The 19,155-nt window shown below is 52.5% G+C and overlaps 1 protein-coding gene across 1 annotated transcript in view; it reads left to right on the top strand.

The window, feature by feature from the left end:
* Positions 1 to 13,457, top strand: part of LOC146391339 (uncharacterized) — a 38,646-nt gene extending 25,189 nt beyond the window's left edge. The window contains exons 2-3 of the mRNA XM_084922730.1: positions 7,839 to 13,066; positions 13,393 to 13,457. Coding sequence (XP_084778856.1) covers positions 7,839 to 13,002 — 5,164 coding nt within the window. The 3' untranslated portion in view covers positions 13,003 to 13,066; positions 13,393 to 13,457. The remainder of the gene's footprint in view (positions 1 to 7,838; positions 13,067 to 13,392) is intronic.
* Positions 13,458 to 19,155: the final 5,698 nt, after the last annotated feature.

Below are 19,155 nucleotides of genomic sequence, written 5' to 3'. Positions count from 1 at the left end.
TGCAGCTCCAAACTCTACGACTGCAGCTCCAACAACCACAACAGCCGCACCAACAACCACAACAGCCGCGCCATCAATCACAACTGCAGCGCTGACAACCACGACAAGCGCACCGACAACCACGACTGCAGCTCCAACAACTACGACTGCCGCGCCAACAACCACAACAGCCGCGCCGACAACCACGACTGCAGCTCCAACAACTACGACTGCAGCTCCAACAACTACGACTGCAGCGCCAACAACCACGACAGCCGCGCCAACAACCACGACTGCAGCTCCAACAACTACGACTGCAGCTCCAACAACTACGACTGCAGCTCCAACAACCACAACAGCCGCACCAACAACCACAACAAGCGCACCGACAACCACGACTGCAGCTCCAACAACTACGACTGCAGCTCAAATAACTACGACTGCAGCTCCGACAACCACGACAGCCGCGCCAACAACCACGACTGCAGCACCAACAGCCACAACAAGCGCACCGACAACCACGACTGCAGCTCCAACAACTACGACTGCAGCTCCAATAACTATGACTGCAGCTCCGACAACCACGACAGCCGCGCCAACAACCACGACTGCAGTGCCAACAACCACGACTGCAGCGCCGACAACCACGACAAGCGCACCAACAACCACGACTGCAGCTCCAACAACTACGACTGCAGCTCCGACAACCACGACATCCGCGCCAACAACCACGACTGCAGCGCCAACAACCACGACACCCTCTACAACAACCACGACAGCCGCACCAACAACCACGACTGCAGCGCCGACAACCACGACAGCCGCGCCGACAACCACGACTGCAGTGCCAACAACCACGACAAGCGCACCGACAACCACGACTGCAGCACCGACAACCACAACAAGCGCACCAACAACCACGACAAGCGCACCAACAACCACGACAAGCGCACCAACAACCACGACTGCAGCTCCAACAACTACGACTGCAGCTCCAACAACCACGACAGCCGCGCCGACAACCACGACTGCAGTGCCAACAACCACGACAAGCGCACCGACAACCACGACAAGCGCTCCGACAACCACAACAGCCGCACCAACAACCACAACTGCAGCTCCGACAACCACGACACCCTCTCCGACAACCACGACAAGCGCGCCGACAACCACGACTGCAGCTCCAACAACTACGACTGCAGCTCCGACAACCACAACAGCCGCACCGACAACCACAACTGCAGTGCCAACAACCACGACAAGCGCACCGACAACCACGACAAGCGCACCAACAACCACGACTGCAGCTCCGACAACCACGACACCCTCTCCGACAACCACGACAAGCGCGCCGACAACCACGACTGCAGCTCCAACAACTACGACTGCAGCTCCGACAACCACAACAGCCGCACCGACAACCACAACTGCAGTGCCAACAACCACGACAAGCGCACCGACAACCACGACAAGCGCACCAACAACCACGACTGCAGCTCCGACAACCACGACACCCTCTCCGACAACCACGACAAGCGCACCAACAACCACGACTGCAGCTCCAACAACTACGACTGCAGAGCCAACAACCACGACAGCCGCGCCAACAACCACGACTGCAGCACCAACAACCACAACAAGCGCACCGACAACCACGACTGCAGCTCCAACAACTACAACTGCAGCTCCAACAACTACGACTGCAGCTCCAACAACCACAACAGCCGCACTGACAACCACAACAGCCGCGCCAACAACCACGACTGCAGCACCAACAATCACGACAAGCGCACCGACGACCACGACTGCAGCTCCAACAACTACGACTGCAACTCCGACAACCACGACAGCCGCGCCAACAACCACGACTGCAGTGCCAACAACCACGACTGCAGCGCCGACAACCACGAATAGCGCACCAACAACCACGACTGCAGCTCCAACAACTACGACTGCAGCTCCGACAACCACGACAGCCGCGCCAACAACCACGACTGCAGCGCCAACAACCACGACACCCTCTACAACAACCACGACAGCCGCACCAACAACCACGACTGCAGCGCCGACAACCACGACAGCCGCGCCGACAACCACGACTGCAGTGCCAACAACCACGACAAGCGCACCGACAACCACGACTGCAGCACCGACAACCACGACAAGCGCACCAACAACCACGACAAGCGCACCAACAACCACGACAAGCGCACCAACAACCACGACTGCAGCTCCAACAACTACGACTGCAGCTCCAACAACCACGACAGCCGCGCCGACAACCACGACTGCAGTGCCAACAACCACGACAAGCGCACCGACAACCACGACAAGCGCTCCGACAACCACAACAGCCGCACCAACAACCACAACTGCAGCTCCGACAACCATGACACCCTCTCCGACAACCACGACAAGCGCGCCGACAACCACGACTGCAGCTCCAACAACTACGACTGCAGCTCCGACAACCACAACAGCCGCACCGACAACCACAACTGCAGCTCCGACAACCACGACAAGCGCACCAACAACCACGACTGCAGCTCCAACAACTACGACTGCAGCTCCAACAACCAAAACAGCCGCACCAACAACCACCACAAGCGCACCAACAACCACGACTGCAGCTCCAACAACAACGACTGCAGCTCCGACAACCTCAACAGCCGCACCAACAACCACGACTGCAGCTCCAACAACTACGACTGCAGCTCCGACAACCACGACAGCCGCGCCAACAACCACGACTGCAGTGCCAACAACCACGACTGCAGCGCCGACAACCACGACAAGCGCACCAACAACCACGACTGCAGCTCAAACAACTACGACTGCAGCTCCGACAACCACGTCTGCAGCGCCAACAGCCACGACAAGCGCACCAACAACCACGACTGCAGCTCCGACAACTACGACTGCAGCTCCAACAACTACGACTGCAGCACCAACAACCACAACAGCCGCGCCGACAACCACGACTGCAGCTCCAACAACTACGACTGCAGCTCCAACAACTACGACTGCAGCTCCAACAACTATGACTTCAGCTCCAACAACCACAACAGCCGCACCAACAACCACAACAGCCGCGCCAACAACCACGACTGCACCACAAACAACCACGACAAGCGCACCGACAACCACGACTGCAGCTCCAACAACTATGACTGCAGCTCCGACAACCACGACAGCCGCACCAACAACCACGACTGCAGTGCCAACAACCACGACAAGCGCACCGACAACCACGACAAGCGCACCAACAACCACGACTGCAGCTCCAACAACTACGACTGCAGCTCCGACAACCACAACAGCCGCTACCACAACCACGACTGCAGCTCCAACAACTACGACTGCAGCTCCAACAACCACAACAGCCGCACCAACAACCACAACAAGCGCACCAACAATCACGACTGCAGCTCCAACAACTACGACAGCCGCGCCAACAACCACAACTGCAGCACCAACAACCACAACAAGCGCACCGACAACCACGACTGCAGCTCCAACAACTACGACTGCAGCTCCAACAACTACGACTGCAGCTCCAACAACCACAACAGCCGCACCAACAACCACAACAGCCGCGCCATCAACCACGACTGCAGTGCCAACAACTACGACTGCAGCTCCGACAACCACAACAGCCGCGCCGACAACCACAACTGCAGCTCCGACAACCACGACTGCAGCTCCAACAACTACGACTGCAGCTCCGACAACTACGACAGCCGCGCCAACAACCACGACTGCAGCGCCAACAACCACGACAAGCGCACCGACTACCACAACAGCCGCACCAACAACCACGACTGAAGCTCCAACAACCACGACTGCAGCTCCGACAACCACAACAGCCGCACCAACAACCACGACTGCAGCTCCGACAACCACGACACCCTCTCCAACAACCACGACAGCCGCTCCAACAACCACGACTGTAGTGCCAACAACCACAACACCCTCTCCGACAACCACGACAGCCGCACCAACAACCACAACTGCAGCTCCGACAACTACAACTGCAGCTCCGACAACCACGACAGCCGCGCCAACAACCACGACTGCAGCGCCAACAACCACGACAAGCGCACCGACAACCACCACAAGTGCACCAACAACCACGACTGCAGCTCCAACAACTACGACTGCAGCTCCAACAACCACAACAGCCGCACCAACAACCACAACAGCCGCGCCAACAACCACGACTGCAGCACCAACAACCACGACAAGCGCACCGACAACCACGACTGCAGCTCCAACAACTACGACTGCAGCTCCGACAACCACGACAGCCGCGCCAACAACCACGACTGCAGTGCCAACAACCACGACAAGCGCACCGACAACCACGACAAGCGCACCAACAACCACGACTGCAGCTCCAACAACTGCGACTGCAGCTCCGACAACCACAACAGCCGCTACAACAACCACGACTGCAGTGCCAACAACCACGACAAGCGCACCGACAACCACGACAAGCGCACCAACAACCACGACTGCAGCTCCAACAACTACGACTGCAGCTCCGACAACCACAACAGCCGCTACCACAACCACGACTGCAGCTCCAACAACTACGACTGCAGCTCCAACAACCACAACAGCCGCACCAACAACCACGACAGCCGCGCCATCAACCACGACTGCAGCGCCGACAACCACGACAAGCGCACCGACAACCACGACTGCAGCTCCGACAACTACGACTGCAGCTCCAACAACTACGACTGCCGCGCCAACAACCACAACAGCCGCGCCGACAACCACGACTGCAGCTCCAACAACTACGACTGCAGCTCCAACAACTACGACTGCAGCGCCAACAACCACGACAGCCGCGCCAACAACCACGACTGCAGCACCAACAGCCACAACAAGCGCACCGACAACCACGACTGCAGCTCCAACAACTACGACTGCAGCTCCAACAACTACGACTGCAGCTCCAACAACCACAACAGCCGCACCAACAACCACAACAAGCGCACCGACAACCACGACTGCAGCTCCAACAACTACGACTGCAGCTCAAATAACTACGACTGCAGCTCCGACAACCACGACAGCCGCGCCAACAACCACGACTGCAGCACCAACAGCCACGACAAGCGCACCGACAACCACGACTGCAGCTCCAACAACTACGACTGCAGCTCCAATAACTATGACTGCAGCTCCGACAACCACGACAGCCGCGCCAACAACCACGACTGCAGTGCCAACAACCACGACTGCAGCGCCGACAACCACGACAAGCGCACCAACAACCACGACTGCAGCTCCAACAACTACGACTGCAGCTCCGACAACCACGACAGCCGCGCCAACAACCACGACAGCCGCGCCAACAACCACGACTGCAGTGCCAACAACTACGACTGCAGCTCCGACAACCACAACAGCCGCACCGACAACCACAACTGCAGCTCCGACAACCACGACACCCTCTCCAACAACCACGACAGCCGCACCAACAACCACGACTGCAGCGCCGACAACCACGACAAGCGCACCAACAACCACGACTGCAGCTCCAACAACTACGACTGCAGAGCCAACAACCACGACAGCCGCGCCAACAACCACGACTGCAGCACCAACAACCACAACAAGCGCACCGACAACCACGACTGCAGCTCCAACAACTACGACTGCAGCTCCAACAACTACGACTGCAGCTCCAACAACCACAACAGCCGCACTGACAACCACAACAGCCGCGCCAACAACCACGACTGCAGCACCAACAACCACGACAAGCGCACCGACGACCACGACTGCAGCTCCAACAACTACGACTGCAACTCCGACAACCACGACAGCCGCGCCAACAACCACGACTGCAGTGCCAACAACCACGACTGCAGCGCCGACAACCACGAATAGCGCACCAACAACCACGACTGCAGCTCCAACAACTACGACTGCAGCTCCGACTACCACGACAGCCGCGCCAACAACCACGACTGCAGCGCCAACAACCACGACACCCTCTACAACAACCACGACAGCCGCACCAACAACCACGACTGCAGCGCCGACAACCACGACAGCCGCGCCGACAACCACGACTGCAGTGCCAACAACCACGACAAGCGCACCGACAACCACGACTGCAGCACCGACAACCACGACAAGCGCACCAACAACCACGACAAGCGCACCAACAACCACGACAAGCGCACCAACAACCACGACTGCAGCTCCAACAACTACGACTGCAGCTCCAACAACCACGACAGCCGCGCCGACAACCACGACTGCAGTGCCAACAACCACGACAAGCGCACCGACAACCACGACAAGCGCTCCGACAACCACGACAAGCGCTCCGACAACCACAACAGCCGCACCAACAACCACAACTGCAGCTCCGACAACCATGACACCCTCTCCGACAACCACGACAAGCGCGCCGACAACCACGACTGCAGCTCCAACAACTACGACTGCAGCTCCGACAACCACAACAGCCGCACCGACAACCACAACTGCAGCTCCGACAACCACGACAAGCGCACCAACAACCACGACTGCAGCTCCAACAACTACGACTGCAGCTCCAACAACCACAACAGCCGCACCAACAACCACCACAAGCGCACCAACAACCACGACTGCAGCTCCAACAACTACGACTGCAGCTCCGACAACCTCAACAGCCGCACCAACAACCACGACTGCAGCTCCAACAACTACGACTGCAGCTCCGACAACCACGACAGCCGCGCCAACAACCACGACTGCAGTGCCAACAACCACGACTGCAGCGCCGACAACCACGACAAGCGCACCAACAACCACGACTGCAGCTCAAACAACTACGACTGCAGCTCCGACAACCACGTCTGCAGCGCCAACAGCCACGACAAGCGCACCAACAACCACGACTGCAGCTCCGACAACTACGACTGCAGCTCCAACAACTACGACTGCAGCACCAACAACCACAACAGCCGCGCCGACAACCACGACTGCAGCTCCAACAACTACGACTGCAGCTCCAACAACTACGACTGCAGCTCCAACAACTATGACTGCAGCTCCAACAACCACAACAGCCGCACCAACAACCACAACAGCCGCGCCAACAACCACGACTGCACCACAAACAACCACGACAAGCGCACCGACAACCACGACTGCAGCTCCAACAACTACGACTGCAGCTCCGACAACCACGACAGCCGCACCAACAACCACGACTGCAGTGCCAACAACCACGACAAGCGCACCGACAACCACGACAAGCGCACCAACAACCACGACTGCAGCTCCAACAACTACGACTGCAGCTCCGACAACCACAACAGCCGCTACAACAACCACGACTGCAGCTCCAACAACTACGACTGCAGCTCCAACAACCACAACAGCCGCACCAACAACCACAACAAGCGCACCAACAATCACGACTGCAGCTCCAACAACTACGACAGCCGCGCCAACAACCACAACTGCAGCACCAACAACCACAACAAGCGCACCGACAACCACGACTGCAGCTCCAACAACTACGACTGCAGCTCCAACAACTACGACTGCAGCTCCAACAACCACAACAGCCGCACCAACAACCACAACAGCCGCGCCATCAACCACGACTGCAGTGCCAACAACTACGACTGCAGCTCCGACAACCACAACAGCCGCGCCGACAACCACAACTGCAGCTCCGACAACCACGACTGCAGCTCCAACAACTACGAATGCAGCTCCGACAACTACGACAGCCGCACCAACAACCACGACTGCAGCGCCAACAACCACGACAAGCGCACCGACTACCACAACAGCCGCACCAACAACCACGACTGAAGCTCCAACAACCACGACTGCAGCTCCGACAACCACAACAGCCGCACCAACAACCACGACTGCAGCTCCGACAACCACGACACCCTCTCCAACAACCACGACAGCCGCTCCAACAACCACGACTGTAGTGCCAAAAACCACAACACCCTCTCCGACAACCACGACAGCCGCACCAACAACCACAACTGCAGCTCCGACAACTACAACTGCAGCTCCGACAACCACGACAGCCGCGCCAACAACCACGACTGCAGCGCCAACAACCACGACAAGCGCACCGACAACCACCACAAGTGCACCAACAACCACGACTGCAGCTCCAACAACTACGACTGCAGCTCCAACAACCACAACAGCCGCACCAACAACCACAACAGCCGCGCCAACAACCACGACTGCAGCACCAACAACGACGACAAGCGCACCGACAACCACGACTGCAGCTCCAACAACTACGACTGCAGCTCCGACAACCACGACAGCCGCGCCAACAACCACGACTGCAGTGCCAACAACCACGACAAGCGCACCGACAACCACGACAAGCGCACCAACAACCACGACTGCAGCTCCAACAACTGTGACTGCAGCTCCGACAACCACAACAGCCGCTACAACAACCACGACTGCAGCTCCAACAACTACGACTGCAGCTCCAACAACCACAACAGCCGCGCCAACAACCACAACTGCAGCTCCGACAACCACGACACCCTCTCCAACAACCACGACAAGCGCACCAACAACCACGACTGCAGCTCCGACAACTACGACTGCAGCTCCGACAACCACGAACGCCGCGCCAACAACCACGACTGCAGCGCCAAAAACCACGACAAGCGCACCGACAACCACCACAAGTGCACCAACAACCACGACTGCAGCTCCAACAACTACGACTGCAGCTCCAACAACTACGACTGCAGCTCCAACAACTACGACTGCAGCTCCAACAACCACAACAGCCGCACCAACAACCACGACTGCAGTGCCAACAACCACGACAAGCGCACCGACAACCACGACAAGCGCACCAACAACCACGACTGCAGCTCCAACAACTACGACTGCAGCTCCGACAACCACAAAAGCCGCTACAACAACCACGACTGCAGCTCCAACAACTACGACTGCAGCTCCAACAACAACAACAGCCGCACCGACAACCACAACTGCAGCTCCGTCAACCACGACACCCTCTCCAACAACCACGACAAGCGCACCAACAACCACGACTGCAGCTCCAACAACTACGACTGCAGCTCCGACAACCACGACAGCCGCGCCAACAACCACGACTGCAGCGCCAACAACCACGACAAGCGCACCAACAACCACTACAAGCGCACCAACAACCACTACAAGCGCACCAACAACCACGACTGCACCTCCGACAACTACGACTGCAGCTCCAACAACTACGACTGCAGCTCCGACAACCACAACAGCCGCGCCAACAACCACGACTGCAGAGCCAACAACCACGACAAGCGCACCGACAACCACAACAGCCGCGCCACCAACCACGACTGCAGCTCCAACAACTACGACTGCAGCTCCGACAACCACAACAGCCGCACCAACAACCACAACAAGCGCACCAACAACCACGACTGCAGCACCAACAACCACGACTGGAGCTCCAACAACCACAACACCCTCTCCGACAACCACGACAAGCGCACCAACAACCACGTCTGCAGCTCCAACAACTACGACTGCAGCTCCAACAACCACAACAGCCGCACCAACAACCACAACAAGCGCACCAACAACCACGACTGCAGCTCCAACAACCACGACTGCAGCTCCGACAACCACAACGGCCGCACCAACAACCACGACTGCAGCTCCAACAACTACGACTGCAGCTCCGACAACCACAACAAGCGCACCAACAACCACGACTGCAGCTCCAACAACTACGACTGCAGCTCCGACAACCACAACGGCCGCTACAACAACCACGACTGCAGCTCCAACAACTACGACTGCAGCTCCAACAACAACAACAGCCGCACCGACAACCACAACTGCAGCTCCGTCAACCACGACACCCTCTCCAACAACCACGACAAGCGCACCAACAACCACGACTGCAGCTCCAACAACTACGACTGCAGCTCCGACAACCACGACAGCCGCGCCAACAACCACGACTGCAGCGCCAACAACCACGACAAGCGCACCAACAACCACTACAAGCGCACCAACAACCACTACAAGCGCACCAACAACCACGACTGCACCTCCGACAACTACGACTGCAGCTCCAACAACTACGACTGCAGCTCCGACAACCACAACAGCCGCGCCAACAACCACGACTGCAGAGCCAACAACCACGACAAGCGCACCGACAACCACAACAGCCGCGCCACCAACCACGACTGCAGCTCCAACAACTACGACTGCAGCTCCGACAACCACAACAAGCGCACCAACAACCACGACTGCAGCTCCAACAACTACGACTGCAGCTCCGACAACCACAACGGCCGCACCAACAACCACGACTGCAGCTCCAACAACTACGACTGCAGCTCCGACAACCACAACGGCCGCACCAACAACCACGACTGCAGCTCCGACAACCACGACACCCTCTCCAACAACCACGACAGCCGCGCCAACAACCACAACTGCAGCGCCAACAACCACGACTGCAGCACCAACAGCCACTACAAGCGCACCAACAACCACGACTGCAGCTCCGACAACTACGACTGCAGCTCCAACAACTACGACAGCAGCGCCAACAACCACAACAGCCGCGCCAACAACCACGACTGCAGCACCATCAACCACAACAAGCGCACCGACATCCACGACTGCAGCTCCAACAACTACGACTGCAGCTCCAACAACTACGAATGCAGCGCCAACAACCACAACAGCCGCGCCAACAACCACGACTGCAGCACCAACAACCACAACAAGCGCACCGACAACCACGACTGCAGCTCCAACAACTACGACTGCAGCTCCAACAACTACGACTGCAGCTCCAACAACCACAACAGCCGCACCAACAACCACAACAAGCGCAACAACAACCACAACTGCAGCTCCGACAACCACGACACCCTCTCCAACAACCACGACAAGCGCACCAACAACCACGACTGCAGCTCCGACAACTACGACTGCAGCTCCGACAACCACGACAGCTGTGCCAACAACCACGACTGCAGCGCCGACAACCACGACAAGCGCACCAACAACCACGACAAGCGCACCAACAACCACGACTGCAGCTCCAACAACCACAACAAGCGCACCGACAACCACGACTGCAACGCCGACAACCACAACAAGCGCGCCAACAACCACGACTGCAGCTCCAACAACCACGACTGCAGCTCCGACAACTACGACTGCAGCTCCGACCACCACAACAGCCGCTACTACAACCACGACTGCAGGTCCAACAACCACGACTGCAGGTCCAACAACCACGACTGTAGCTCCGACAACCACAACACCCTCTCCGACAACCACGACAGCCGCACCAACAACCACGACTGCAGCGCCAACAACCACAACAAGCGCACCGACAACCATGACTGCAGCTCCAACCACCACGACAGCCGCTACTACAACCACGACTGCAGCTCCAACAACCACGACTGTAGCTCCAACAACCACAAGACCCTCTCCGACAACCACGACAGCCGCACCGATAACCACGACTGTAGCTCCAACAACCACAACACCCTCTCCGACAACCACGACAGCCGCACCAACAACCACGACTGTAGCTCCAACAACCACAACACCCTCTCCGACAACCACGACAGCCGCACCAACAACCACGACTGCAGCGCCAACAACCACAACAAGCGCACCGACAACCACGACTGCAGCTCCAACCACCACGACAGCCGCTACTACAACCACGACTGCAGCTCCAACAACCACGACTGTAGCTCCAACAACCACAACACCCTCTCCGACAACCACGACAGCCGCACCGATAACCACGACTGTAGCTCCAACAACCACAACACCCTCTCCGACAACCACGACAGCCGCACCAACAACCACGACTGTAGCTCCAACAACCACAACACCCTCTCCGACAACCACGACAGCCGCACCAACAACCACGACTGCAGCGCCAACAACCACAACAAGCGCACCGACAACCACGACTGCAGCTCCAACCACCACGACAGCCGCTACTACAACAACGACTGCAGCGCCAAAAACCACAACAAGCGCACCGACAACCACGACTGCAGCTCCGACAACCACCACAGTCGCACCAACAACCACAACAGCCGCACCGACAACCACGACTGCCGCGCCAACAACCACGACAAGCGCACCAACAACCACGACTGCAGCTCCAACAACCACAACAGCCGCGCCAACAACCACGACTGCAGCGCCAACAACCAAAACAAGCGCACCAACAACCACGACTGCAGCTCCAACAACTACGACTGCAGCTCCAACAACCACATCAGCCGCACCAACAACCACGACTGCAGCTCCGACAACCACGACTGCAGCTCCAACCACCACAACAGCCGCTACTACAACCACGACTGCAGCTCCAACAACCACGACTGCAGCTCCAACAACCACAACACCCGCACCGACATCCACGACAGCCGCACCAAAAACTACGACTGCAGCTCCAACCACCACAACAGCCGCTCCTACAACCACGACTGCAGCTCCGACAACCACGACTGCAGCTCCACCAACTACGACTGCAGCTCCAACAACCACGACAGCCGCACCAACAACCACGACTGCAGCGCCAACAACCACAACAAGCGCACCAACAACCACGACTGCAGCTCCGACAACCACGACAGCCGCACCAACAACCACAACTCCAGCTCCAACAACCACAACTGCAGCTCCAACAACCACAACACCCGCACCAACATCCACAACAGCCTCACCAACAACGACGACTGTAGCTCCGACAACCACAACAGCCGCACCAACAACCACGACTGCAGCTCCAACAACCACGACTGCAGCTCCAACAGTGACGGCCCCTTCCCCATCAACCACCACAGCCCCTCCCTCCACCACAGCCCTTCCATTCACCATGACCGCTCCTTCAACAACCACAACAGCAGTTCAAAACACAACAATCCCTCCAACAACTGGCAGGGATACAGTAATGAGATATGTCACATTCAGATCACTTCAGAGCAATTTTGAAACAGACTTGTTGAATTCATCATCTGCAGCCTTTACAAGTCGATCTTTAATGATAAAGAAACAGGTCAGTAACTGTTTTTCCCAAAATCCTTTGAGAAATTAATTTCCTCTCAGTATTAGGTTAATGCCCTTTTCCAACAATATTTTCATGTTAATTTTTTTGTTTAACTACATAAGCACCTCTACCATGACCGTAATCCTAACACATCAGTCTGTTTCAATACCTACAGAGCGCTTCAGTTCAATAAAATTTCTGTTTTGCTATTCTTCATTCAAAGGGATGAACTTTCCACACACAAGAAGATGTCTATAATGTTCATACGTATTTCGAATATTTAAAAAAATACAACAGAAAAAATAGTTTTAAGAAAATCTCTTTTGTGTGTGTAGATTGAACCTGTTTACAGTAAGGCCTTCCCCTCTTCCTTTGTCTCCTTGGATGTGGTGAGCTTCAGGTAATTTCCATATTTTGACATATCATGTAGGGCACTGACCTAAAAAGCTAATATTCAAAACAATAACTTGTGTTTCTGCATTTGCAGGAAGGGATCAGTCATCAACACCATGGAACTTCAGTTTGTAAACTTTTCTGTCCCAAATTACACTGAGATTAGGAATGTTTTGATCGGTCAAGCCTCAAATGTGAACGGCTTTGACATCGAAAGGGCCTCCATCAACATCAGTGACACTGCTCCAACAACAGCCACTCCACCAGAAACAACTGCAACTACAACAACAGTTGCAGCAACTCCAACCACTATCCCAACTACAAAAGCACCAACTGGACCTGTCCAAATTGTTCTGTTTCTACAGTTCCTTGAACCATATGTACCTGATCTCGCAGACCCCACCAGCAGTGCATATCAAGATCTCAAAAAACGAGTTGAAGAGACGGTGAGTAATATTTGAACTTAATACAAATTACATATTGACTGAAACAGTATCTAGAGAACAAATCTAGAAGCAAAAGATAGATGTATTTCAAATGATGTATTTTAAATAAGGGTTTTTAGATAATGTAATTTTGAAGTTGTTTCACCTGGTTTAAATTTTCTTTTTGTGTTTATTTTTTGCAGTGTGATAGAATATACAGAGCAGAATTTTTTAACTTCATCCATGCCATTGTGATTGGGTTCAGGTACATGTTTTTTAACACTGGTTATTTTTCACACACTTATTAATTAAATTTCATTTTGAATGTTAAAAGTGACATGTAACATCTGCCTCACTCTCTTTCATGACACAGATCTGTTATAGTCCAAAAACGAGTGGATAGAACTGAGGCAATGGTGGAGCTTGTGTTCAATCAAACAATTCCCAATGCACAAGTCCCAGATAATATTACTATTGTTGCAGCTTTAAGAGATGCTATTAACAGTTCCAGCATTAATTTCACCATCCAAATAGTTCCTGAGACAGTATCAGTAACTTCTGGTGAGTATTAGAAAATGCAAACAAAAGTTAGTTTGGTAATTAATCAGTGATAAATAAATTATTTTAGTCTGTACAGAAATATATATTAATCTATTTTTGAAAAATATTTTATAGTTCCTGTCATTGTCAAGGACAATTCCACCACACCTCTACCAACCACTGTCACTTCTACTACTGCTGCACCGACTACTAGTTCCACTACTGCTGCACCGACTACTAGTTCCACTACTGCTGCACTGACTACTAGTTCCACTACTGCTTCAGCTACAACTGTTGTACCTACAACTACAGTTTCAAGTGGAGTATCCCACAAGATTAATCCCAGAATTGCTTTCCTCCTGCTGCTGTTGTTATGCCTTCTATCAAGCCAGCAATAGCATCTGTGCTGGTTTCCATGTGAAAGGCCAGCAGAACACAATCTCTTTTAATAACATGAAAAAAATGTAATGTCAACAGAAATCTGATATGTTATTATTTATAAGGGTTGTTGGGTTTGTTCAGGTGCACTTTAGTTGTACATATCAGAAAGAATAGCTCTAGTATGTTTATCTACATTAAAATATTTTCGGGTGGGAATGACCCTGCCCTGAACAGAATGACACAAACAATTTTAAGCATCCGGTTAATTAAATCACCAATAAAAAGCCTGACAATGCATGGGCAAAACATTTAAATATATACTGTGGGTGCCCCGTAACATAGAGGCTTAGTAATTAGTACTATGCAGGGTCCAGGTCTTTTGCTTGTAAGTGTATCTCTGTCTTCATGTCTGTTAACTATTCCTCTTTCGAATATGAGGCCAAAAGTACATAAATTCTTCTTTTTTTCTTCTTTTCATCTTTTTAATATAATTATCGACATCATTTTTTCATTCTTTACATCAATTCATTGTTTCTAAATGCTTGTAAAATTATATATTTTGAGTTCTATTTCATATATATCATACACAGTATATATCACAAATTACATGTAATAGTGTTAAGAATAGATCTTCAGGTGTCCCAAAACATGCAATGTCACTTTTCTTATTTATACAAATGTATTTTTATAAGTATCTTTACATGTATTCTGTGAAATTTCTTTTAATTTGCACATTTTCTGTAAGAAAAGTCAAAATGACCAGAATACATCTTTATGAGAAATTAACACTGTTAATTAACACTATTTAGGTTTGGGTAAATAAAAAGCAAATCAGGAAACTTTCAAGATGTGCAACAACTGCATGTAAAAAGCTTTAATAAAAACAGAATATTTACAGATTGGTTTCTGTTATGTAATTTCCTTAAATGAATATTTGCAATAATTTCTCACAACCTGATAGTGTCAGACTCAGATATGTCGGGGGGTGAGCTTGCAAGAGAGAGCCATACCTTTCAAATATGTCCATTCATCCATCCATCCATTTTCTTCCACTTATCCGGGGCCGGGTCGCGGGGATAGCAGCCTTAGCAGAGAAGCCCAGACTTCCCTCTTCCCAGCCACCTCCTCCAGCTTGTCTGGGGGAATACCAAGGCGTTCCCAGGCCAGCCGAGAGATATAATCTCTCCAGCGTGTCCTGGGTCTGCCCCAGGCCTCCTCCCGGTGGGACATGCCTGGATCATACACCTCCCTCACCCAGGAGGCGCCCAGGAGGCATCCTTGTCAGATGCCCGAACCACCGCAACTGGCTCCTTTTGATGTGGAGGACCAGGATCTCTAAGGAGAGGACAGCCACCCTTCGGAGGAAGCCCATTTTTGCCACTTGTATCCATGATCTCGTTCGTTCGGTCACTACCCACAGCTCGTGACCATAGGTGAGGGTAGGGATACAAATCAACTGGTAAATTGAGAGCTTTGTTTTTACACTTCCCTCTTAACCACGACGAACTGGTACAGCATCCATATCACTGCAGCCGCAGCACCAGTCCACCTGACAATCTCCTGCTCCCTTCTCCCATTACTCGTGAACAAGACCCTGAGATACTTCATCTCCTCCACTTGGGGCAGGAACTCGTGCCTGACCTGGAGTGGGCACTCCACCCTTTTCCACCTGAGGACCATTGCCTAAGATTTGGAGGTGCTGATTGTCATTCCCACAGCTTCACACTCAGCTGCGAACTGTTCAAGTGTGAGCTGGAGGCTATTAAATTCGGTTCTTTGGAATTCTTTTGGCGAAAGAGAAAGACTTCCGACTCAGAGTGGTCAAAGCTCAAAAAATGATCTTTATTGTACATTTCCGGAAACAGAGAACTGCAGACACGAGCACGCACCCCCAGTTCTAAAGGCATTGCCAGCCAAAATACGTATATATAGTTCTGCTATACGTCACACACAGACACACACAGTTTCATTCAAAACAACTCCTTCTGGTCGGACTAATGTGTGTGTGTGTGTGTGTGTGTGTGTGTGTGTGTGTGTGTGTGTGTGTGTGTGTGTGTGAGTGTGTGTTACTTAGTTCTGCTTTTTCTGTCTGATTTCCTGTATTTTATTAATATGCCTCTGCAGCTTTGCACTAAACTTCCTGTTTCTTAACTTCCCCTTACTAAAGCCTCTGTTGCTAGGCGACCTGTCACCCTCTGACCTAGTTCTTTCTCACATCTGGCCTTGGTTTATAAAGGCCTCTATTATTAAAATACATAAAACAATCTAATCAGAAAATAAGCACTAAGAATATATATATATTTCGTAACAAGGCCATCACCCAATGAAGCCAACAGAACCACATCATCCACAAAAAGCAGAGATGACATTCTGAGACGACTCAAGTGAAAGCCTTCCACCACTTGGCTATGCCTAGAAATTCTGTCCATAAAAATTATGAACAGAATCTGTGACAAAGGGCAGCCGTGCCAGAGCCCATCACCCACCGGGAATGAGTCCAAGTTATTGCCGGCTATGCAGACCGAGCTCTTGCAGTGGTTGTATAAGGATCGAATGGCCCATAGCAATGGGCCAAACATCCCATACTCCAGGAGCACCCCCCACAGGACACTCATATGGACACGGACGAATGCTTTCTCCAAATCCACAAAACACATGTAGACTGGTTGTGCAAACTTCCATGCACCCTCAAGTATCCGTAAGAGAATAAAGAGCTGGTCGAGTGTTTTACAACCAGTATGAAAACCGCATTGTTCCTCCTGTATCTGAGGATTGACTAACAAACAAACTTTCCTTTCCAGCACCCTGACATCCAGCACCCTACCTTCCCAGGGAGGCTGAGGAGTGTGATGCCCCTATGGTTGGAACACACGGTCTGGTCCCCTTCCTTAAAGATGGGAACCATCACCCCGTCTGCCAATCCAGAGGTATTGCCCCTGATCTCCATGTAACATTGTACCAACCAGGACTCAGGGCAGACCTCATCCACCCCAGGGGCTCTGCCAACAAAGAGTTGTTTAACTGCCTCAGTGACCTTGCCCCCGGGTCATCCCCTTCTTCCCCACACTCTGTTTGCTCCATGGTAGACGTACCAGTGGGATTAAGGAGGTCCTCGAAGTATTCATTCCACTGCCTGACAATTTTCTCAGTCAAAGTCAGTAGCGCTCCACCCGCACTATACAGAGTGCAGGTAGAGCACCGCTTTCCCCTCCCGAGTCACCTGACGGTTTGCTGGAACCTCTTTGAGGAAGTCCAAAAGCCTTTTTCCATGGTGTTGTGGGGCCTTCTCAAATGTAGGCATAGTCAGGAAGTGTTTGGAGTGTGTACTTTATTATGCCAGCCTCCCAAGTGCACAAAGGATTATTTACAAAAAGAATGAACAAATAACTCAATCCAAAATAAAACAAAACAAAAAATCTATTAGCAAAGCTCAAGTGGCTGAAGCAGCCGACTTGTTACCCTCACCTTATCCATCTAACAGACTCCCAGGTAGCTCTGATAGCCTATCCATATACTCCATTGCCCCTCCCACTTGTCATAATATTTATCCGTCAAGGCAATTTTCTTCATAAAACAATATTTTTCTCTGCTCATTTCCTACTGTGTTTTCTATAACAGTCACAAATACATTTATGACTAGTTTCAGACAATCTACAATGTGACGTAATAAGAAAAAACCCAAACAAAGAATAATGGCATTCACATGACCCTCTAAGCACACGCAAACCTACTATTTACACACACACATATGGCCTCTCCGAACTCCTCCCACACCCGATTTTTTCTTCAGCCACTGCCTGAGCCACATTCCACTTGGACTAAATAAATATTATGCTAAATTAATACTAAAATAATGACCAGGTTCATATCTTGGGGGTGCTTTTGGGGGAGATCTGCATAATAGCTTTGCTGGTTTGCTTCTTGTGTCTGTGCCCGTTGGATGTTGGATGGATAGAACTACTCGATCTGGCTCAATCTCCAGGAACATGGATGGTTGGTACCCTAGGGATACTTCAAAAGGTGAGAGGCTTGTAGCAGATGAGATAAGAGAACTGTGTGCATATTCTACCCATGGGAGTTGTGAAGACCAGGTAGCAGGGTTTTGAGTTGTGACACAATGGAAATCTCGTTCCAATTCCTGAACTAGTCTTTTAGTTTGGCTATTAGTCTGTGGGTGGAATCCAGAACTGGCCTTTGCTCCCAGACTGGTGCAGACCTGAGAAGTGAACTTCTGTCTAAAACTATTTCTAGAGGATTGCCAAGAGATAGAAAACAACAGTAAGTAATTTGGCAGTTTCAGACGCAGTTGGTAGTTTATGAGGGCAACAAAGTGTGCTGAAAATCTGTCTGTTATGGAGA

The sequence above is a fragment of the Perissodus microlepis genome, chromosome 3 (genome assembly GCF_051167445.1).
Source record: "Perissodus microlepis isolate ML-2025 ecotype Zambia chromosome 3, ASM5116744v1, whole genome shotgun sequence".
NCBI lineage: Eukaryota > Metazoa > Chordata > Actinopteri > Cichliformes > Cichlidae > Perissodus > Perissodus microlepis.
This window is presented reverse-complemented; position numbering and strand designations above follow the sequence as displayed.